We start from the raw sequence: 25820 nt of genomic DNA, 5'->3' as shown, positions 1-25820 counted from the left end.
CCTCACAATCAGCAAAACCAGAAAAGTCTTCCCCTTTTCCTATTATGGAGAAACACCTTTGTCAACCAATCAATACTCATTCAGTCCCCATCATGAAAGCCATGAAGCAGAGCCCATGCAATGCTTGCTTAACAATGTGTTTTTTGTTTAAATGATTGTATAATGGAAACGGGGGTACTCATGATATTTACCAATGCAGGATCTCGAACCACACACATGATCAGCACCAGAGAAATTGACAGTCCGTGAACAACAACAAAATTAAGGCAATTTTATTTCACGGAAAAAGGGGCATTACCAGCGTCTGGTTCCAGTACGAGTCAAGCCAGAACGTCAGCGAGACTAATCCAGCTGTGATATATTTATCCCAAGTAACTTGGCAATTTAGCCTCGTAATGTGCAAATTGTAAGGATCTTCTTTTTCACCTGAGCTACATTCTGCTTCTAAAGCACATTGCTGGTAAACTGTTTGGCTGACAAACAGAAAAAGTGAAGGATCAATATCTAAGTTCATATGACTCAACAAGTCTATATTGATATATTACATTTACAACGCTCTGTCAAATCCACATACGTACACACGTAGGGTCTTCTCCCTAAGCCATGTTGAGGTTGTTTGACCATACTTAATCACGAGGGATGATGAATTGAGGACCCAGGACATGCCCAGATGTCACTCACCATTGATGTGACTCATGGCGGGAAATCAACTCAGATCCGTGGGTTCAGAGTGCAGTGCACTGACCACTGTACCACAGCTCCACCCCAGATACTAGTTATGATCAAAATAGAACTTATGCACCGTGAGCTTTGTTTATGCCTCTGCGTGTAAAAGTCTCATCGTCACTGGGGCATTTGGTTCAGTTTTAAAGCTCAACAAAAGGATTCAATAATTCGGAAACCCATGCTTCACATCACCACTTATGATCTACCAATAGATGCACACTCCAGCCCCCTGAGTACCATTACCCCTTTGCATACAATGGGCGGCCCTCATCCCCAATGCGCTATACCACGCAGTAGTACATCTTGATGCAAACGTTAACATATGGTCAATGAAGCCGTGGGTCATGAAGCTGGTGGCATCACATTTTCTAAGCATCACCATATGATTCAATTGCTAAAATGATTTCTCTAGTAATCTGGTAATGCTGGGGATGACAATGGGAGCATTTAATTTCAATGATCAAGCAGGTGTCATAGAAACTCAGCAAAAAACGACGTGACATATTGCTCCATTTGTTCATTCCACAGGCCGCCGCACTTAACGACGACACATTCTTCGAAGACTAAAAACAATTGACTTAAAGCTTTCGTGACTGCAGGAATTCACATTCGTTGGGTCTTTCGGTAAAGTCACGTAGAACAAAAAGATTTACCAAAAACCACGACGTTTCGATCGCAACACAGGCAATCGTCATCAGGAGCAAAAAAAGGAGGGGGAAAACTGCTGAGGCAGGCTGTTTTAAAGGTTTGAGATGGGTGCAGCCCAAGGGTCATAAACGAAGTGGGCGGTGCTAGTGATGTTAAAGTGAGAAATTAGCATGTCAATGTAAGATCGGAGGGCGACTTCCACGGAGACGGCGCAGAGGTGGCTATTGTAATGTGAGAGATTAGCATGTTCATGTAGGCGTCATCAGGAGGAAAAAAGAACCATCTTCGTGAACATAAGGCAGATCTGAAACACTATAGGACCAATACCTCGGCCGTGGCTGATCATTGTTTCAATGTGGTGGGCTCACACGAAATTGATTTCTCCAAGACGAAGGTACTTTGCAAACCCACCGGCTATCAACAAAGACTCGTTCATGAAGCCATCCAGATAAATAGACACAGACACAATTTCAACCGAGAAGATGGGTACAAACTGAGCAATCATTGGAAGGACGTTATTAACCAGTTTAAGTCATAACTGGCTGTGATGTTTCCATCCTACCTTCCGATGTTAGTTGTTATTTTCGACTCTCTGATTTTACATTAACAGGTTAAATGTCATTTAAGACAGCCACTGTCGCTCACGTCCTCCACGTGGCGGTGGCTCTGCGATCTTACATTGACATGCTAATCTCTGATCTTACATTGACATGCTAATCTCTCATATTGCAATAGCCACCTCCGCAGCTTCGTAGTCGTGCAGGTAGCTCTGCGATCTTACATTGACTTGCTAATCTCCCACATTGCAATAGCCACCTCCACGCCCTCGATGTGGAACTCGCCCTCCGATCTTACATTGACATGCTAATCTCTGATCTTACATTGACATGCTAATCTCTGATCTTACATTGACATGCTAATCTCTGATCTTACATTGACATGCTAATCTCTGATATTACATTGACATGCTAATCTCTGATCTTACATTGACATGCAAATCTCTCACAATACAATGGCCACCTCCATACCCTCATCGTGGAGGTAGCTCTCCGATCTTACATTGACATGCAAATTTCTCACTTTAACATCACTAGCCCCGCCTACTTCGTTTATGACCCTTGGGCTACACCGATTTAAAACCTTTAAAACAGCCTGCCTCAGCAGCTTTCCCTCCTCCTTTTCTTTTCCTCCTGATGACGATTGCTTGCGTTGCGATCGAAACGTCGTAGTTTTTTGGTAATTTTTTTGTTCTACGTGACTTTACCGAAAGATCCAAAGAATACTAAAAACAATGCTCATTAATTTACCTTTTGTAACCATATTTTAAAACAATGAGAATTAACATTTACAAATAAATGAGGAGCGTATCAAGACATGGCCCTCTTCATAATGTCCCCCTGGCCCTTTCAAGGTGATATAAAGAAACTGACGTGTGCCATGCAATATGTAGTGCTGGCCCTGATGGTGCTCCCACATAATTAAGAATTTTCTCCGTGTAATCTCATAATTTATACAACATTGATTCTGCAGAAGGCATCAAAGTCAAAAAAATAGCCACATAGCATTCTTTACAACTATGCATCCATAAAATATCGTGCTTGAATGAGATGAGGATAAAACTGAGGAGTCTTGGATTTCATGCTGAGCAGGCTATGTCAGAAAAAGCAAGTAATTTATGTATTTCAAAGAATGCTGCAGAGGTGGATTTATGGGTGAAGTAATATTATGATTTAATATATGAATGACTGGATTACCGGACAAATTAATAGATTAATATGAATGTATGCTATATGAGTGAACAAATGACTGCTTGCTTAATCTAACGGAGGATTTGATAATTAAATGAATGGATTTGTAGCTACGTGAAAGAAAAGAGTGAACGGATGGCTGCGTGGAAGGACGATTGTAAAGCTGCATTAGTGCACAGGGCAGATGTACGAACTGCAGGAGGGCTGCACGAGTGGCCATGTGAATGGTAAAATATAACTTACACTCCAGCTTGTCTTCGGGTCGGCTGCCCTCAAGCAGCGAGAGGTAGCACACAATATCCTTGAGGTGCACAGCCTGTGTCTGGCTGACATCCCCCAGAGAAGCAGACTTTACAAGACTCGGTCCACCGACCCCACCGCCTTTCTGGCCAAGCCTCTTCTCACCGGCCTTGCCACTGTCTACAAAAAGAAGGGTAATAGGAGAGGTGAGCCTCAATCCACAATTAAAACACAGCCTGCCATTCAATGCAGCACTTCACTCATCCAATTCGTCGTATTTATCCTTAATATAAAACCCATGGCTTAGGTTAAGAGGCATAAAAAGGGACGATAAAAATAACGGACGATATTACATTTCTGTCTTTAAATAATATTCATAATGAGGGATTGAAATTGTTATGAGATACATTTTGGTACACATCATGATTTAGATTGCTTTTATCGTATTACCCAAATCCAATGCATTATCTAAAGTGCACACAAGCTCACATGAAAGCTATGGCTACAATGTTATCTGCTCAGGCTATTAAGACACTTAAGTGGAGAAAAATGTTTGCAAAGGCCACGGTTTTACAGCCAAATGGACATGGTCAAATTTGCAGACATGTCTCTCATAATTGCCCCGCGCCCCCACCCCCTAATGCTGTATCACAGCTGTCTCACTATAGCTTTACATCTCCATACATCGGTGAAGTCTATTTATGGAATAAACAGCACAATTCCTGACGAAATAGCTACTGATTAGGTAAAGGTGCAGCCCTGCAAATTATTGCTCATGCCTATGCTGGCAGAAAGAGCCTCCACTAGAGGGAGCTGTAGAGAGCTCCTCTGTTTGGTAACCTGGCCTCTTATTCCACACGAGTTGCTAAATGTAGAACCAAAACATGAACAAAAGCAGTCGATTTTGGAAAAGGTTGCAAGTTCAAATCCTGGTTGTGAGTCGACTCTGCCCAGAATCCCCCTGGGGTTAATACTATGAGTACCACTTTGTGGGGAAGGCAATGGCAGTTTTCCTGAAGAAAGATGTTCCCCTATCATAGGAATGAGGAATTTCCACCACCGGTTCAGTGTCGTTAATAAGAGATGAGCACCACATTCATACTCACTTGAGCAGGAAGTCACTTTTAACCAGAGGAGAATACTTTGAAGATGTTTTGAACCCATGCCTCAGACCACTGGTGATCCAGAGCAGCTGCATTGCAAGGCGTGCCCACGTTATCATCAGCGTCGCAGACTCACAATGAGGCAAGGCACACGTGAAATAAATCACGTCTCACTTGACGCACATTGATCCCTCTTATCACTCGCCCGAAACATGCTTTAATCCGACCAGTTTTCCGAACATTCATTTTTATATTAATAAAACATTTCGTCAAGTTAAAAGCTTAGCAGTGGCCTCCATGTGCTCATTCTGATTCAGTAACACATACAGAAGTGCCGAACCGTGTACGGTATTTATATTGCCCTGAATAGCCCTGAAGCATTATCAGACCATGCTTAAATTGAACTGTCAGATTTGTGCAAACTGCTTCAGTGGCAGGTGTGGCAAACAGCTAGTTATCCATCCTAATAATTACATCAGTTATAATTTCCATCAGCAGTATATAGGTCCCCTCACAATATTTACAATCTTCAGCGAGTATTTTTTTTAATGATTGAGGCTGCTTTCCCAGACAGTGATGCAGAATGGTTGTATCATGTACATCTATTCTGGTTTTTTTTGTTGACCACGGTGATATTAATTATAGTTTTGCCATCTCTTTCAAAAACCTGGCCTCTGGCTGAGATTAATTGCCTTCACATGTGATCAGTGCTATGTAGGCACAGGCGTATTTTTGAAAGAATAAGCTCTCCACTGGAAACGCTCTCGCAATAATACTGGTATCAAGTCAGAGAGGTGTTGGTGTGTTTTAGCCTCTGGTCTGTAAGAAACACATTCCTGCGGAGGGAGCTGGTAGGAACGTTGGGTTACTCGTCAATGGCCAGGGTCAACGGCGGCGTGGTGTATACCACAAATATGCCCGACTGTGAGGGCGGGCATAAGCCGGCGTGAGTAGGTTAAACGTTGAGTTTTATAAGGGCACCACGGGGTGACCAGCCCCTCCCCACCCAGCCCCACCCCTCCCACCCCCCCACCCAGCCCCACCCTCCCCACCCAGCCCCTCCCCACCCAGGCCCTCCCCACCCTCCACACCCAGCCCCTCCCCACCCTCCCCTCCCCACCCAGCCCCACCCTCCCCACCCAGCCCCTCCCCACCCTCCCCTCCCCACCCAGCCCCTCCCTCCCCACCCAGCCCCTCCCTGCACGACGGACACAATAATCCCCTGTGGGCTGGTGTAACCAGGAGGTTCCTACCAGTATGATTGAACAGCAATGAGGCACGACATAAATAAGCAATGCTACGTTGGAGGGCATCAATTGTTTGTATCTTCTTCCAGATGACTGAATGTGACAACAATACAATGGTCACCTGGGAGAATAATGTCACCATTTCATTGCATTATTTCCGGCCGCAATAATTATCAATAATTATAATCATAGACCTCAAATACGAATGCGAATTATTAAGTTGCTTTTGTGAAGTAATACCATATTTTCATTTCGGCGTCATCAAAAAAAAGAAAATACAAGATGTTAGTTACTCATTTTAAACTGCAAAGCTGTGTTTGACTAAAGTAAGAGTGCAATAATGTTAGACGAATATATTTATCAGTGCCATACCTACACCTCACTACATTTGGGCCGGGATATGAATACAAAATGGATAATCACAACTAGAATTGCATGATAAATTACATGCAGGATCCCAGGTACACCACGTAGAGTGTATTTAGTTAACTGAGATGTTGTCCAAATGATGTATTGTTTCCACAAACTGTATTACTATAGTGTACTTGTGCGATGCAGCTCAGAAGTGAAAGTTGTTTCAACTGCACGGGTGTCCAGTGAGTCAACTCCAGCCCCATGCATGGTACAGCTGTACACAGCTTTCCGTAATTACCAACCATCAGATACATGCGGTGTGCAAATGCTTCATTTGCATACAAATAGGAAATATCGGCAATTACATAAAAGGCAGACAGTGGAGGGGTCATGAGGAGTGGAGTTTCGAAACACTGATCAACTGCATCTTCTCAGGGAACTGAGCCAGGCAAGGCACTTGCATTTCCTGTCTTTTGAGCTCAAGACACATATACGCAGAATGGAAATAGTATCCACTCAATCTGCAATATTTTGGTTTAGCCAATTTGATTATTTAAGCCCATTCAGTCACTGACAAATACAGAAAATCATTGCAAAGTTTATGATTGCTTTGAATTCCATCCTATTCGGCTATGCCAGTTTAAATAAAGTGACAGCACTGTATTAGAGGAGATCAATTATTATTTAAAGTGTTGTAACCTGCTGAGTTGAAATTTTCAATAAAAGAGTTATCTGATCCCAAATGAAAAGTAACATTTCGAGATAAGAATCTGGAAGGCGATCAAATGAGCACTGCCCTGTATTTGTTTACCCAATACATATCATTCACAATACAATGACTTTAGAGAAAGCAACCCTAAAATATGATGAAATTATACAAGCAGAAATGCACGCTTTTCCTGTGTCTGCAAGGTACGGAAAGACACACGAAAAATTATTGAGACAATGTAATGAAAACAAACTTGTCGCACAAATCATTGTCTAATTCCTGTTGACAGTGTTTCATAAAATAACCGAACTGACAATTGCGCTGTGAACATATCAGCTTAATTGGCATTTGTGCAAAGGAGAGCCACAGCTTGTCGCACAGATGTGTTTATGTGCAAAAGTGCATTAGTGTCACGTTGCATGTCTGCTTAAACAGACAATGGTGCGATAGTGGTTTGCGCACTCCAAACACGGTAACACGAGTTGTTTTCCTGGTAACAATTTTACTGATATATTTTTGATCATTAAACATTTTCAATGTTTTTTTTATTGTCAAGCGCTGTTTTACGTGGTTAAAGCAGCAGAACTCAAAATGCAAACATTGTAAAAAAGAAATGTAGACATATGATATTTACGCCGCACTTAACTAAATCAGGTACTTTGTCTAGAATCTGAAATGTTTCTGGGGGTTATTGTGACCCCAAATAAACTCACTTATGAGCCCTGTAATACCGGCCCATAGGGGTGGCAGAGTTGACAGATCACAAGTGAATGAAAGCATGCGTGTGTGTGCTGGCAGGTACCGGTCTCGATGATCTGTGAAGTGCTCGTACACTGTGACTGACCCAGGGGAGCCGGGTGCCTGTCCGTGCGTGTAAACGACATGAAGAGATGTCGGCACAGCTCCTCTGGGACCTCTGCCTCTAGGTATGTCTTCATGAACAGCTTGAATCCCTCAAAGTCAATTGGCTGGACAAATGAAATTGTTGAAATGATTATCACAGACATTCATACGAGGACAAAGGGCACAGAACATGCAGTCACTTTTTCCAAATATATTTTTAGCACCATAAAGTGGTGTTGTTACACTTAAAAAAAAATACAGTGGAATTATTTAAATAATGTGAATTTTACATAAAATATGGTGAATTCCATTGAACGCATTTCTGGCTTTTACTAAACCTGCCTATTTCCCAACAAACACGTGATGTTGTTTTATGGCTGATTTAACTGTTTTAATAGATATTCAGCATGAATTCACAGAGTTAAAAGCACGATAAAATACAAACAAGCATCATCTCGGCATGACCGGCTGTAATTTAGTTTTTTACGTCACATTGAATTTCCCACAGATCACCGTTCACAAACAGGCTGCATCAATAGACCCTTGCCTCGTTAAAATGAGCATGGTTCAAACTTCAATATTTCGAGAGTTTGAGCAAATGATCAAAATATGTGCAAATGTGCTGAGGCACAGTTTGCCAAACACCGTTGTAGTTGTAAAGGGAGTACAGTATTCTCTACTCACCACACCGAAAATATTAACAAGCAGTCAATAATCCAATCAAGCGAACGCCTGGTTTGACTTTCAATACACTCTTTCAGTATTACAGAATAGTTATTGACCTTCAAGACACAACAATGTAAAACTGAGTGTGAAATTGTGCCATGTGTTGTATTGCTTATAAGGACATTTCGATATGGCAGGCTTGAAACTGTCAAGGTGGATGCAGGAGACAGCAGAGTAGACCGAATGCTTATTCTTTGGGTTTTTCGGTAAAGTCACGTAGATAGGTTCAAATAAATAACAAAAATAACAAAAAAACTACGACATTTCGATCACAACACAAGCGATCGTCATCAGGAGGAGAAAAAAACGTCGTAGTTTTTTTGTTATTTTCTTTGAACCTATCTACGTGACTTTACAGAAAGACCCAAAGAATATGAATTTCTGCAGTCACTAAAGCTTTAAGTCAAGATTTAGACAGAATGCTGACCCATCTTTAGAAGTTTCTGACTGCTGCTGCTGAACCACCCACATGTATGTGAGTGTTTTGTCGCAATGCAACAATAAGCAAAGGAGAAATGGTAAATAAAGAGTGTTAACACTGCTTCACCCTGCCGTCAAGTACAAAAAAAAAATGCTACACAATACTCACAACACAGAGCATACTTGCACATGTATGTAACTTTTGTGCCACCTCTTGCTCCCATATGTTGCACTGTCCTTGTTGATTTGCGTGTGTTTATGGTTCAGTTAGACTAAAATATAGAGCTTACCTGCACCCTGTACCTATCATTTTAAGATTACATTTGCACAGTTTTTGATTCGTGTGTTTCATTGAAACAACTGTTAAATACGTGAAAAAAATTAGGTGTCCAATATTCCCTAAGCACCCTGTTGCTCGTTCTGTGCAATATTGATGTCTGTGTTTTGTTATTGCTGTGCTCACGCACATCCGTGTACCAAATAAAATAAACTTTTTCTTCTTGGTTCTTTCGGTAAAGTCACGTAGAAGGGACTTTACCGAAAGAACCAAGAAGATCAATCCCTGCAGTCACGAAAGCTTTAAATCGAAAAATAAACTTTATTTAAACTTGATTCTCAGGTAAGCTCTCTGGATAAATACGGTACACGACAGTATTTAAACACCACATGCAATCAGATATAAACTGAGGAGAACTTGATGAAGCTTCAGCTATTAAAAATAGATAACATTATATCAAAATACATTGGACAAAGGTACAGCCCTGAAACTGCTTGTTCATGCCACTGCTGGCCGAGTAACCGCACTTTTTTCATTCCTCTTGCTCTTTGCCCCTGTACCGTTCCCATTCTGCTGTAATGTGTACTGATGCCTACTTTACTGAGTGCGATATTGGCACATAAAATAAACATTGATTGAGTGACTTTACTCCACCACATACAACTTGCCAATCGACGAACTGCGGTGCACTCATTTATATGTCTGAGGGGGAAGGGTAGAATTTTAGAAACTGCGGAGGCAATCTTAGAAAGTTGCACCATTTTCTAATCTGCCTCAACCGGAAGATTAACCAAACACTGGCAACCTCTGGATTGCAAGTCCAGCATGCTCACCAGTACACCGTGACAGGGTCCCATAAATAGACTGAGTCCAAAATAGACAAACAATGCAAGGAATTTTCCAGACTGTAGGAGTATCAGAGGAGAAAGAGAAACGCTACATTCTACAACAACAAAAACCATGAGATTGATTGGGAAGGCAGTGCCGTATAACTGAACCAGTGGGAGCGGGGAAAGGCAGATGAGGAGGGAGATGAAGTGATGGGAATGAACATGAGAAGAAAGAAGCACGCAGGAGAGGGAGTCATGGATTTTGAAGCGAATGAGAGAGATTAATAATAGTTTTTTTACCCTTTAACCTGGCAACAAAATTGACACCTTTATACAAGGGATCATGTTTGCATTAACCACAACACTTGCGGTCAAAATGCAAACAAAAAGACAACTCTGATAATGTATGCACTGTCCTTGAAATTGATTGGTCCACACCCTAGACAGCTTTTCTTAGAGCCTAGTCTCACATGATGTTGGACCAGATGACGCCAAAAGGTGCACAAATCAAAGACAAAGCACCATCAGAGTATGGAGAGCTCGGGGTAAGCATTTACATTATAATGAGAGAGATTGTCTTGTTTTTTAGCTAATGCTCTGGTGAGTAGGAAGACAGTGAGTGATTTAATGTGATCTATTTTGTTTAAGCAACCATGAAACAGCATTTTTACAGGATTTTAACCCAAGTTTAAAGATGGATAGGTAACGCTCACGGACAACAGCGTTGTGGTAGTTATTGGAAACAAATCACATTGTTGTAGAACAATCTAATATAAAGGTATGTTTAAATGATCACGACTCATACATTCGTGTTTTAGAGATTTAGCAAATTTGAAATTGCGTGACGTGCTAAGGCAGAGCATGAAAGCACTTACCATTAGTTTAAGTGTTATTCGCAGTATCTAGGGACTCACATGGCCATGCACAGTTCCAAATGAAGACACCATCCTACAGGTGTTCTCCAAACAAGTTATCAATACACTTTTACCAGCTTCCCAGTGATGCGTGATAAAGGTGCTAGCTTAGTTCGACCAGACACCATTATCACTTCTATCTCTCACCCTGTATGAAGTAAACGAGCTAAAGGTGCAGCCCTGCAATTTCTTTCTCGTACCCCTGCTGGCGTAAGGGTCTTCATTACAGGGGATTCTAAAGGGCACCACGAGAGGGTATATTGGCCTACGTCTTGGAAGAGATGTTATTACCCACACACACTTTTTTCTCCCAGCCACACGCAAAACCTATTATTACTGTTGGGTGGAATTAAGAAACGTGTCCATTGTTTCAACTGCCGAGAGATTGAACAGGCGACCTTTGGATTGAAAGTCCAGTGTGCTCACCAGTACACCATGGCAGCATATGCAGTAAATGTCCGCAGAGTAAAATCAACATATTTCCTTAAAATTAAACATCTCCTGTATGAGTATGGGCAATGCCATTTTTGTTTCATGTTTGAGCTCTTTATTTGGAAGGTAGACTTTTTGAATTATGATGCTTGGAAATATATAGCTCTTGCGTCCAATGTGATGGAAGATGATTTATAACAAGACAGTTTTTCAATGATAGCACTGAGTTGTGTTTATTGGCTCAGGACTGTCCACACTCAATCCTTCATTGGGCATCGCAGGGGATGCTTTTTGGTTACAATCTGTGCAAGCGGTAAGCTATGTACACTTAACAGCAATCCATAAAAGGCTTTCATAGAGAAACCCTCACTCTATTATAGGCTTAAAATAACCTAAAAATGGCAGTGAGTCATCAGTGTGAAAGGATCATAAGGACAGAGTGAATTTTGTGTGGTTTCGTCATTTCTGAAAGGACTGTATTATCACACAGGACCATAACTGGAGTGTGCCTCTCATATGGAAAGTGCGAATAAGCAAGGCCCTGTTTTCAAACACCTGACTACGTATTGTGCACACACAGGGGGCTAGCAGACACCGTGCCCAGCTGCCTTCACTCCAGTGGTCTTTGAACTTTGAACTTTGGTAGGGTTAACGCAACTGGTTCTTGTGTCGTGCGGCGTGCGACGTGAAGAAGGCATACACAAGAAGCACATTTTAAATGCTCCTCGTGGCCGTGCCTCACAATAGCAAAACCTGACCTTTAAGGGCCATTATTCATGACAGGCACATCCACCCGAGTGTTCATCTGAATATGTGAGGTGCTTTCACATATGCACACCTGGCTGTATATGTGTAAATGTGTAAACGTAGTTGGCAAATCAATATCCACACTGGTAGAGCAATGCATTAATATACATTTCTAAACACTGGAAAATTACTAAAAACATCTTCTTGGTTCTTTCGGTAAAGTCACGTAGAATGGAAATAATAAAAATAAAACATAATAAAATAATTCTCACGACGTTTCGGCCACAACGCAAGCAGCCGTCCTCAGGTGGAAAGCAGGTCAGACCTGCTCTAACCAAGAAGATATACTAAAAACATACTGTATAATTATACAAATGAAAATATACATACTGCCAGAATTGTTATCACCCACATTAGGGCAATGCATGTGTGAGCAGGAGTCCATGGATATATGTGTATGAATAATAGACCTAGATTGGGTGTACATATAGTGGTATTTGCTTTTCTGTAAAATGAATCAATTGCAGTTGCCTTGTTACGTGCATGCCTGGTGTATTCATTGAAAAGAAAAGGCGATTGTGATTGCGTATGCTAACATTTCCATTCATCTATACAAATACTGTAACTTACTTCACCACATGTTAAATACTTAATCAATAAAATCTTGTAAAAGTGTCATCATCATCATCAGTCACTCTATATTCACTGATGGATGAAGACCTCCTCACATTATGAAGGTCATGGTGGAGCAATACTGGATGGGTGCCCCTCTCCACTATAGCTCCTCAGGCCTTCAAGGCCCACAAAATATTCTTGGCCACATGAAGAAAGTGTCCCATTGAAGACGTGGAAAAAAAGTATTTGTCTTCGAAATATATAAAGCATGCATCGCACAGCAATGTTGCTACTCTATAAAACACTTGGCAATTGTTTTCTTTAATTGTGGCAATTTGTGCAAGCAGCTGATGATAATCTTAGGCCACGAAGCATTATTGCACACAATGTCCTATTTGTTATGATATTTTGTCCATATGTCCAGATTGTGACCATCCGTGAACATTAGTGTCCGGTGGATATCTTTCCCGGTCATTTAAGTAACATTTATATTTATGTGAGAATACCTCCTGTGCATTCTATCAAATTTTGCTAAGATTGTAATTTCCCCTTCAAATAATGTTAAAATAAAATAATATATATTGCATGTAGACATTGTCACGTCAATACAACAGAATACGAAAGTGTACATCTCACGCACGGGAAATAGCTCGCCGTGAGCTCATACTTATTGGCAGGGTATGATTTGATGTTCTAAGTGTGCACACATTTACCAGTAGAAATTAATATAGCCACATGTATCAAATACGAGGCACATCTGTAGCTCATTGTGTTAGCCATTCAGTTTATATTAATGGGACACCATCATTACTGTGTAGGAGGTCCTTTGAGGGCAAGGCTCAATATTTCCAGCAGGCTTAATTTGTGAATGGGGGTTTTTCATGATAGAGGGCTTGGAAGGCGGCTGGGGGGGGGGGAAATGGATGCATTCATTGGCGTGTTCAATATTCAGTGATTTATACCAGGATAGGAAACTATAACAAGAGCTTATATAGTTGTAGACAGAGAAAAGGCCAAATGTCAATCCATGAGATATAAAAGTGCACGTCAAGACATAAGGCTCGAATCCAGTGAGCCCAGACCTGCATGTCATGCTGGATACACACCACTGTGCAAAAACAATGCATTGTTTTTTGATGATTTTGTATAAGTAAATAGTAAACAGATTTTGTACACTATGTTGAACCCCACCGACGATATTTCATGCAGCTGTAGTCCTAAGAATAGATGCCCCCAGCATTCTAAAGCAGGCTTCCACAATTGCAATATATGCACAACCAGCTGAACACGACCTAGCTTCCAGGTAAAGCCACTCTGTGGAAGGATACACTTTTTACGGAGGCAGCAGATTGCAATAACTCTATCATCAAAGAATGTTACATGCTGTAAATGTTATTTGATGTAAATTGGATGGATAAATATAGTTTGCGAGCCATTTCAAAGTGGTAGGCCTCATGCGGCTGTGGGCCATATGAAACAAAGTGATATGGGTCATCTATGGCCTACGGGTGCCAAAAGGTCCCCCTCTCCTGCTTGGAGAAAATGCTACGATGTCAGACGAGTGTTCAGTCCTCCAGCCTTATCGCAAATGTTATATTTTATATTTTTTTCGAATGTCATCACTTGTCTTGAACTATTTATAGGTTGTGTCGAAAGCTAAGAATTATGGTGAAGTAGGCAGCTTTGTTTATGTTATTACTCAATGCAATTACTGTTGAGGCAAATTTGTGGACTGTAAAAGCTCCGACTCAATTAAATGCATTCCATGGTGAACTTTAAATGCAAGCCTCCACATGCCCCACCCTGCATGTAATTAAGCCTTGCTTATACATCCGATGCTCCACACCATCACTCATTGCAAATGAGGAATGGCATGTCCAGATGTGCTATTATGGAATATTGAATCCAACTAAACACGGCTTGAAGAAGTGAATACTAACAATGCATCTTAAATGTCATAAAATTGACAAAAATACTGTTTAGCACGAGAAGGTAGGTGACTAATTCCATTGGCAGGACATTGATCCAGTCCTACTAAGGTCTTGAATATGAGCCACAAGTGGCTACTTGAGATGAAAGATAAAGGTTCAGAGATGTGACATTTGTTTAGTCTCAGCTCAGTCACCAACGAGTGTAGAAAACAGCAAAGAAGTGTGCCATTGAACCTCTTGTTTATCCCCATTGTGAAAGCTCACAAATCTAAAATTATTACTCACGCACATGGTGAAAGAGTACAGTCAGCTGGCAGGACGAACCAATTATGAGACACTGAATAAGGCTGATGATTTCACTTCCGGGTCATGTACAAGTTCTATACGTGGTTTCACATTCTGCAGAGGGCATCTAAATTTAAAATGCTTTGCCCTGTAATTATACATGAGCGATTGATCATTTGGATTGAGTTACTAAAGAAGGCAAAGGAAACACATTTAAAATCTAACATAAAAAAAATAGTTCACTGAAAAAACATGGATACCATGGATTTAGTTTAGCTTTGCCAAGAATAAAATCTGATTCTAAATTACGGAGTTATTGCTTCCTTTTCAATAGAAGAAAAAGGGATGACTCAATGACAACAGAGAAGCAAATTTATGCCTGTGCTTTTCACTGCGTGCATTCAATGGTTGGTTTCATGCCAAATTTGAAAACATTAGCATAGTGTTCCAAAAGGGAGAAAAAATGGCCTCTTGCTGAACAAGCTGTGTGAATAACAAATGGAACCACAGGAGTAATTATATTAAAATAAAACATATGCTCCAGTGTTTTGAAGGGAAGGTGTATTGTTCTATATGTTCAATAACAAAATCCTATTTTGCAATGAGAAACATTTTCTACGACCTCTTAATAAGTATGTGTCTGCATGCAGGTATCGAAGAATGATGTGCTCTAACTGCTGCAAATTACATTTAACTCGAATGCAATTGCATGGTTATTCACTATGTAATGCTCTGAACTTCAAACCTCATGCTGCCTGCTTTTGAACTAAACGAACATATAGTTATGTTTTTTTAAAATGTTGTACTTAATTTATATATATAATTTTATAAAAAAATACTTTTATTTAAGCACAAGTGTAAAAAAGACACATTTCCTCTGCGAGGCTTGATGTCTTTTTCATCACATTTATTATTCAACAGCAGTTGCAATTCATGTACGGGGAATAATTTTCCATCTCGGCGATAATAGGCTACATGGACACAAATGTATTTTCCTCAATCATGAAGTTCGGTGCAAAAGCACGACCTAATCAAAAGGATGCATCTTCGCTCATTTCAAGGTAGCAGCAGTAAACAACATGCATCACGGCAGATACAGTGCTATTACACGGATGATTGAGTGAGCATTACATTGCCTGGAACACCCATGCAGTGCTCTATAGCTCTAACCATCATAATTTTAAGTCTGCATAAGCAACTTACCATAAAATACAATATTTGTCCTATGTGACTGCTGAAAGTGCAGGTTTATGCAGAATCGAAATGTCAAAATTCATAGGATATTTTTTTTTATATATCCAACTGGAATTGCAACAAGATATTTTGAAGTGAGGATAACCACAAAAACCAAGCCATGGTCAATTTCTATCGAGATCAGACATTGGCACCGGCTGGCTAATCTCATCTCAGTTTTCCCTGAAAAAGCACGCGGCCGGTAATCACAATTGCAATGAGCACGGTTCAACCAAAATAATGACCCGCGGAGATTACCTGCTCGGGGTCATACTTGGAAAGGATTCCACCCTCACGGAACTCCCCAAGGACATCCTTCACTTTCTTGTTGGTATCTGTGGGAGACAATGGAAGACACTCAGCAACACATTGGTTGACACAGAGGCTATCTACGTCCTGTTTGAAGCAAAGCAGGCGAAAAAGGTAATAATTCCCCCAGTCAGTTTTTGTTGCTTATTTGGTCACATTGAAGGGGCGCCCCTCAAATTCTTGCTGGAGATTTTGTAAAAAAAATTTTTTAAAGCACCTGACCTTTGTACAATGTGAAGGTCTTGAGGGAATTCTGGATGCTGACCATATTTGTAAGGAGTTATAACTACACTCCTTGATATTACTGCACGCCCTCCTATTATGCATTACATTCACACAGACAACAACAACAACAACACTCAGACATTATTTTTAAGACTCGAGGAATAAAAACCTTGTGGCACACAAGTGCATGCTAAAGTGGAATGTAAGCTACTTTCACCTTGAGAATGTAAAATCAATGTTATGTGACCAGAGATCACAAAGGTGAAACTACAGCTCAGGTCTGACAAAGAGATATTGTATCGTAATGTGTTCTCAGCTGGATTTATGAAAAATAATTCATTGATTGTGTAGCATGGACTTCTGAGACCCACTTTAAACTGAAAATGCCAATTATTTTCCCTTGTCATTTGAAAAATATTTTTTCTTGGTGGAACAGTTTGAATGTAGATAATTAACATGCAGCCTAAATATTAAACAATGCACACAGTATTCGGCATTATTGATCAATTACAGAATGTATGTGTGCCTTGTCTCACAAAAGGCATGTGAATACAAGAAACTATGTTGGCATTGGCAGTTTGAATGTTTAATGAAAACACCACATGACTTATGCAACATCAATTCTAGTTCATGTCCCCAAATTCTGAAACGCCTGGTTAAACATGTGATTCATATTTAATTTTAAATCGACCAGTAGAGGAAAACATAGCAAGTTAAATTTATTTTACAAAAATTATAAAAGGAGATGGATAAAACTTGGCTTATTTTTGTTATTCACCTGACAATAATCAATGGCTAAAACATGCCACTAATGTAAATACCATTAGGTGTAAGCAACACAATCACGAATGAGTGTTTCAAAGTTATAGTTCATAGACCAAAACATTATTCCAATTTTCCAATTCGTTTGTATGCTCACGTCGTGAGAATTATTTTATTATGTTTTATTTTTATTATTTTATTTCTTCCCTTCTACGTGACTTTACCGAAAGAACCAAGAAGATGAATCCCTGCAGTCACGAAAGCTTTAAAATAATTTTATTATGTTTTATTTTTATTATTTTATTTCTTCCCTTCTACGTGACTTTACCGAAAGAACCAAGAAGATGAATCCCTGCATTCACGAAAGCTTTAAATCGAAATATTGTATTCTGTTAATGTAAAAAAATTCAATCCTTTAAACAGTTGATGGCTGGTAATTTGAACACAGGATATGCATGTCTATAACCGTTGCCCTGATAATATGCACACACTAAACAGCCCATTAGAGTGCACGTTTACTTCTGTCAATGACTATGCAAAGGCAATATTGAGTAGAAGCATCATAATTGAATGAGAACAATGGGTGCTTGGGGCATTTCCTTGTTTTGCCTGCCATAGAAATCGATCTGTTTGCATACCGTATATTGGCAAGATTTGAATCTTCCATTGGAAAATAAACATAAATCAATTAATATTGAAAACATGCAAGTGGTGTCATAGATTTAAAACATTTCTACGAGGAAAACTAATTCCAATTGTTTACAAACAAGCATCATCATTATTTTGTCATTTAAACAGATGACATGCAGTTAGATTCCACTATATATACACACACACACACAAGTCTGGGGATTGTGAGGTGGGGAAGGAAGTGTGGATGAACTCCCACTACACTCACAAATATCGTTACATCATTCACACCGCTAAAGTGAATGGTACATTTTTGCTACAATTGACAAGATTTTCAAGTTTCCTCCCAACTTTCATGTGACAATGCATTGATGCAAAGACCATCTCGTACTTTGGGAAAGTGTACCCTTGTGAGAACACCAAAATCCACATGAGCAGGATAACGTTTTACACCTCTCCTTTCCCCCCATTGCACAGATGTGACCCATTTTACCACTGATGACGCGATCACCCAGTGGACATTCCGTTGCCTCCACTCTACCACCAACCTGCCAATTCAGTCAGCCGTGTGGAACTGCCCCCCAATTTGGGGGGACCCTTCAACTTAAAAAGTGAAATGGCCAGAGATAGAGAGATGTTTTGATACAAGAGAACAGAGATGCTGACAAGATAGAGAATAATAATTGACGTTTAATGTTAATCATCTTGCTATGTTTGTTAGGATTTTAATTTGAGCTGATATTTGATGCATTCCAACATTTTTTTATGACTGTGTAGCTCCTTGAGCAACTTGGGCCCTTACATGCTTGCTAATGGTTGCTCGAGCCCTTTGCCCCTGCCTCTACTGGTACATCCAACATTGGTCATAATGCTTTTTTTTCTCTCCATGATGGTGTACAGTGAAAGCTGATCATAAAAGATAACTTATTATTCCTGGGTTTAATTCCCTTGTGGGTGCTCATAAATATCCCAAACACACTTCGTGCAGGATAAATAGGTCACTTTATGTGAGTGGTAGAGCCTACGTAACTATCCATAAAAGATAATTACTCGATGAATAGAATAACACTTTTCCAAGTAACGTTGCAGCGGATACAATAAAGCCGACTATGAGAAACAGTATGCAGAGTTTTCATAAAGAACACAATAACAGAACGCATTACAATTGTAATGGTTTGATAGAGGCGCACACACTGTTATAGGGAGGCAACAGTATTTATGAACACAACTTGTAATTACACTACACATAGGGTGGTGACCACCGGACCTATCCTCGCTAACACTGACACTCGGATAACAACTGGCGTGGCCAAGTCAGGAGGGCTACTGCTTGGCCACGCTAACTTGAGGCTTCTCTTCACTTCTTCATGAGGCATCTTCATCCCGGACCCGAGCAGCCCCGCTCAAGGTGCGGGGCCCCCTTATATGCGCCTCGGCGTGGCCAGGCCACACCCAGGCCACGCCCACCTTCTCGAACCCTCGAGAAGGCTCTGCTCCTGGCCACGTGGCCCCAAAGGTCCCCCCTGGGGCCCCCACCTTGATCCGGTCACGTGTCCGGCCGGGTTCATACAGAGTGCCACGGCCTCACACAACCCCCGTGGCACTGACCGACAGCCTCCAGACACCCCGACCCGGCCGTGACGTCATTCCCACACACACACATACGTAGTGACGTCATGTGTGTGTACAGACTCGCACGGTTGTGACGTAACAAGTCACTACACAATGATAGTTTAGTCAAATAAAACTATCTAAACTGATTGCAATTGAAAAAACTCTAACATCCGATCCCAAAAGAATATATAAATACATTATGGTTTTATTCACCCGTGATCCTTATTAAGAGGTCAGAAGTGTGGCTAGCTACTGGTTCAGGGTACATGTGTGTATATGCCCCTTGTTGGGCTTGCATGGTGCTGTCTATATATTGTTTTACCATGTGTACACGTGTGGGTATGGCCCTTTCTGTCAATCCACTGCTGACTGAGCCCCCCCCCCCCCACCATATTTCACCGTGCTGGTCAGTGATGGCAGGGGAGGGGGGAGGATCCATGACTGGTTCAGATATTCAGACATCACTTGATACGAATGTTACCCATGACCAGGGAATTGAACTCGGGTGTGCAGGTGGCCGAGTTCACAGCGCAGTGTACTAATCACTGTGCCACCAGATACTGGTCAGTGTGGGTTGGCGAAGGCAGGGAACATAAACACGGGGGCATAGAATAGCATGATATTTTTCTTCACTGCCTTCTAATGCCTGTAATGTAACTGGCAGCAACCTCCGACACCTGATTAATGCACGGTGGTCACCAACCGAGCACCATCTCGGCTCGAGACCACTGAGGTTCCGAGATCCGATGAGATCGGATGCAATCTGGGTGATTTGATGATTGTTTTACTATGCAATGATTTTGTATGCTTTGTTTTGACTCGTACTTGCACATTTTATTTTACATGAATACCTACTGATTATAGAATATTCACCCATTGCGGGTACCGTCAGAGAAACCTCCTATGTACTCTCTCCATATTAATACAGTTTTTGTTTAGTAAGTTAACTTCATTGATCTAAAAATGTACTTTGCCTACCTACTGAACTTAAAAAGCATACTTCTCAGTAAGTCCTGGAGATGTCAGTGACACAGTTAAATGTGATCGTATTGTCACTAGCACATTCTAATTTGTTATTGTTTAGGGTCTCGCTTTGCAAAACCCTCTGGAAAAAAGAATCCCATGGAACTCAGTGAGGCTCCTCCTTTGGTAAACAAGTGTAATAATATCATAGGAATGATATCTTGACATTGCATGGTGAATCAACTGCCCCACCTCCACTTCTTGACTACAAGCCCATGATAACCAGCTGCTGTAAATATTGGGGCTTGTCCGCTTCTTTGGCAAAGTAGCAGTCTTTGCCAAATGAGCTTGTCTGAACAACATTTAACTCAACGCAACTGCAAAGCAAAGTGTAATGACAACCTAATACAGATAACAAAGAGGAACCTTACACTGTAAGGGATGTTCACTGACACATTTAACATTTCAGTGTTTAACGAAATACGGAAAGCAAACAAATAAAGCATTCAGTACACTACAACTATTTGATTATTTGTTGATTCATGGCAATCATCAGCCAATTGATATTTCCCAGTAAAATGTACGGTACTGAATTTAAAATGGTCAACCTCAGACAGGTTTAGACTGAATTCAATCTCATCAGCAAGTTAAATATGTTAAACCAGTGTTATATGGGAAGTCTAAACGCTGTGGGTGATAGTTACTAATATTTAAACAATTTGTCTATCGTCCTTCTAAAACTCATATTCGCCCGGTATCATTCGTTTAAACAAGGCACTCCATTCACAGGGTCATGAGCAATGGGAGACATCGCTCACCAATTAGCTTGATGATGTTACAGGGAAATTGACATGTGTGTGCTGCGTCCGTGCAGACAGCAAATCCACACATTTATGCAGCGCGAGCACAGCACTCGCCTTAATGCTGTTCACAAAACTGGATGGGGCAATTGTCCCGCCTTCCGCACTCGGCTTTCAAGCAGGGTCAGCGGTGACGGTTTGATTTCGATAACCCAGTGGGGAATTGCTGTGCGTTTAGTACAATCTGCACAGAGTGAATGCAGCCTAATGCTACACACTCACTCATGGGAAATGCTCGATAAAAAAACTAAAAAGGCATTTATTGTATATTTTTGCTTCCTCTGCTTGTGTTCTGCATGAAATATATTGAAATTATAATAATAAGCATGATGTTTACGTGCGTTGTGTGTTTGAACAAAGATCCGTGGTTAAAGCAAATGAATGTTCGCAGTGGTGGTAGACTTTGTAGGGTGAATGCATTATCGAATTTTCCTGTATATAACCCGCGGGGTATACCACTTTTTCCAAACAAAACAAAATATTTTACACATGTGACATGTCATAACTCGTTTAATGTTTTCATGGTAGGACTATCCACTACGCAACACTTACCTTTGACTAAAGCACTGCTGTTATGATTTTAATGTAAACTTCGTATTAATATGATAGAATTAAGCTGTGGTAACGACGTTTAATATATGAATGCATGCGGGGTAAATGGAGGTGCGGGCTATCTGAAATTTGTTTTACACAAAACGCTATTTTTGCGGGGTATATGCGTCTGCGGGCTATATGCGGGAAAATACGGTAAGTGTACAGGTCAGTTGTGAATCTATTTCCCCACAATGCACGTGAGAATAAAAAATGTAATATTTATTTGTGTTTTGGGTTTCATATTTGTATGAACATTTTTCATCAGTGTGTGTGAAATTACAGATGCCATGCATGGACACAAATGCCGTCCCGCCTCAAGGTGCTTCGGAAGTCACATCAGGTGGGGCTGAAAGAGTTGATTTAGTCTGTACCGGCAAGCTGTCACACTTTACATTAAAAATACCCCCTGCAACTGGTACACGGACATAGGACTACCCAACTGGGATTTCTCAAACACACATCTCAGCACCCCCTCTTGCCTATTAACGCATTAGAACTCCAGTGCTTACATTAAACTACTCAGTTGGGTTTGGTGGGCCCCATGCTTGCAAAATAATTGACGTGCCAATACTGACCAAAAAGCATAGGCAGCTCCATGGTTGAGGAGGGGTTGACAGACATACACAATCGCATACGCCCACTTGTTATCTCAAAAGTGCACTGTGCACCATTTAATCCACTGTGTCAGCACACATTTTGCTATTGTGTGCATTTGCCTGAGACATTATTCACTCTCCATTTATATTTCTTAACCCCTTGTGCCCTTCATTCAGTCAAATTGTCCTGTATCTCAATGAAGCCTATGATTAGTGCTCAATTCTTTCAGTGGCCCTAGGCTTGTAGTGGAAATTCAACATTTCCAAGGTTGTGGGCAATGCCTCCACAGGATTAAAACCGTTGAGTTACCAGAAAGTAATAATGGGATATTCATTCTAGATCGAAATTCAGTGTGTCCTTCAATAGAAGGGCACTATATACTGGACAAGCAACCATTTGCAGAATGAATTCAACTAAGCAAAAACGCTATGCCTTGCTTGCCTAGCTTAAACTTGATCTTGCTTGGAAGAAAACAAGGACATTTATCAAACAGCCTTGTGTACAATTTGGCTATTTACAACTGCATTACACTGAGGTCTTTCGCATTTTGTGTGTGAAGTATTTAAAAGCTATATATGAAATAATGTCTTCATCAAATCCATGTTTAAGTAGAGGCAAACATTTAAAATAGAAAAAAAAATTCTGTCACCGCCTTTGAGGGGCCCAATGAAACCATGTGGCAGGCATCACTTTGTCTGAAATTTAAGATACGCTTTTGAACTTCTGCACTCCTTGGGAATTTCACACGATGCCCTTCTACTTTACCCCGTTGTTTAAATGCCACTGAGAGAACAGGACTTATGACTGCACATTAACAGTAGTGCGGTGAGTTCAAACACATTTACACAGTATATATAACAATTCCAACAGTAAATGTTACATCTGTGTTTACTTTGTATGGGCTTGAATTGTGTTTTTATTAAGTCACTTAATTGCTTTTACAACATAGTTAGATCATGCAAAACGTGGATTTAAGGGTGCTTATATTGAGAATATTTCCTACGAAATAGCTAGGTGGCTCTAGTAGCTGAAGAATGTGTTAAAATATTCAGCCAGTAACCCATGAGATCCTAAATTCAAGTCTCAAGTGGGTGAAATATATTAAAATGGCATGACTATTTGATCTCAGAGACTTCTCATGCACAGTGAGTTTTATTATATCCACCCACTCACAAAGGCCTAACTGGGTGGCACCGTGTTGGAGCCCTTGACCGGCACTTGGAAGGGCACATTTTAAAATCTCGGTCAAAGTCCAAGAAATCCCATCATCTTTACATGGTCAATAAAATAAATATCACTTTGTTGGAAGTCAGCAACTGCTCTTATATGGAAAGACTCACTGCCATGGGAATGTGCAATGTCCACCACTAGCTCAGGACTGCCAACAGGGATGAGCATCGTGCCGTGCTTGTTTCGGCACGGAGACACTATGACTTTTGAAATGGATAGTGGAATGTGGCCTCATGTTATGAATAATGTCTGAGTGATTACAATCACTTCATGCTTCAGCAACTGGCTTCTTTGGTGATCACTAGGCCACAAACTCCAGACCAAACAGCAGATAAATATAATCAGTGCTGTCGCACACGGGGACTCATTTCGAGCCAGAAAGTTAATATTTTTTCTGATAAGGAGTTTCAATAAATTACAAGAAAAAATCTGTATTTGTGCTCCCAACATATTGACGTAATAAATAAGCGACTCAATGAATGGAAGATAAGCGTGCGTTTGCTTGTGAATGTGTGTGACTGAGGCAAGATGGTGCAATCTTTAGTACAATGCACTACGAACCTGATTACCTGGGTTCAATACCCAGCTATGAATATGACTAGTAGCATGTCGTATCTGAATCTGTCCTGGGCTTTCCCTAAGTTGATTCAGCCTTGAACAAATAGAGTAACACCCTTATTTACGCCCTGCCGCTTTATGAATTTTTGCTATAACGTGCTCAAATTATTGATACCAAATCCCATTTAACGTACCATGTGCCTCGCCATCATGTACTCGAGATTTACAAACTTTGCCATTCAGGCCCAATTTTTTTACGTTTCACGGAGAACATTCAGATGCCAAATAGTGCCCAAGCGTTAGCGTCCCTCACTAGCTATAGTCTCTTTCATGTGTACTCTTAATATTTTTTCCCCACATACTGTATTTATGGTAACTATTTTTTTTCAAGTGTAAACTATTTGTAGATGATAAACTAATAATAATACCTACAGTATAATAGACAAGGTCATATATCTTAATATATCAAGAACATACACTTGTTTTTTAAAACCGATGGTTGAACAGTATACATGCGCAATGGGTTACTGAGCATCCCTCTGTTTAGGTTCTGTACCACATTATGGATCCACCAAAAATGCTTCGATTTAAGAACTTTCGATTTATGTTGTGGTTTTCTGAAACACATCCTGGCCATAAACCTGTACATGGTGGATTTTTTTAAAGCAGCACTGAGGAAACAAAGTTGAGGTCGTGGACACCCCTCTATAGCTGCCCTTAATAGGTGCTCACTCAGAGAGCACTTGCCCCAGCAGTCCACAGAAAGTTTGTTGTGAGTAAACTGTATTCGGGAGAAAATGCTTCGACAGTATTTTAGACTAACTTGGCAGACCCTTGTCTTTATGTGTGTGCTTGGGGGCGCATAACAAATACAAATAAATAAATAATCACATGTTTTGGTTAAACAACCTAAAAATACTCTGTTAAATGCAATTCCCTTATAAGTACATCTATTTTTAGATAATTTCACAACTAGTTCCTTTAGGATGCAAGCAGTTTCTCACCAACACGAGACTGAACATGCAGATCTAAACGGGATAAGTTATGTATTTATAGTCAATACTCCCATTTGAAAGTTGAACACGACTTGGAGGCCTCCATAGATTTTGGCAAAAAAAATACACAACAGAATGGCCAAATTACAATACAAGACCGCATGTTAACAGTTTATCAATCTGTTTATACAGTACTCTCCCTGTGTTAAAGTTTTCAAAGTCCAGTATAGGAGTCGTCAGGCTACGTGGAAGGTCGAATGCAGCATGGTGACGAGATGCACAAGCAGACTACATTGCACAAGCAGGCTACATTGCACAAGCAGGTTACATTGCACGAGCAGGTTACATTGCACGAGCAGGCTATATTGTGAGGCCCCTCAGACGGGCTCAGACAGGTGTAGACAAGAAAGACATCCAAACCTCTGCACTTATACCGTGGGAAGCTGCTCAAAGCA

General features: G+C 40.6%; 1 protein-coding gene across 6 annotated transcripts in view; it reads right to left on the bottom strand.

Moving 5' to 3' along the window:
- The window catches only part of LOC144728885 (diacylglycerol kinase beta-like), a 139134-nt gene that overhangs the window by 77316 nt on the left and 35998 nt on the right, over positions 1 to 25820 (bottom strand). For 5 of the 6 annotated variants that reach the window (XM_078608612.1, XM_078608631.1, XM_078608640.1 and 2 more), the window contains 3 exons: positions 16287 to 16363; positions 7578 to 7743; positions 3366 to 3542 (listed from right to left, as the gene is read on the bottom strand). In XM_078608612.1, coding sequence (XP_078464738.1) covers positions 3366 to 3542; positions 7578 to 7743; positions 16287 to 16363 — 420 coding nt within the window. The remainder of the gene's footprint in view (positions 1 to 3365; positions 3543 to 7577; positions 7744 to 16286; positions 16364 to 25820) is intronic. The other variant, XM_078608647.1, reaches the window with a different exon arrangement.

Source organism: Lampetra planeri, chromosome 2 (assembly GCF_965212315.1).
Source record: "Lampetra planeri chromosome 2, kcLamPlan1.2.h2, whole genome shotgun sequence".
Lineage (NCBI taxonomy): Eukaryota > Metazoa > Chordata > Hyperoartia > Petromyzontiformes > Petromyzontidae > Lampetra > Lampetra planeri.
Note: the sequence above shows the minus strand (reverse complement) of the source record. Positions and strands in the feature narration are given on the sequence as shown.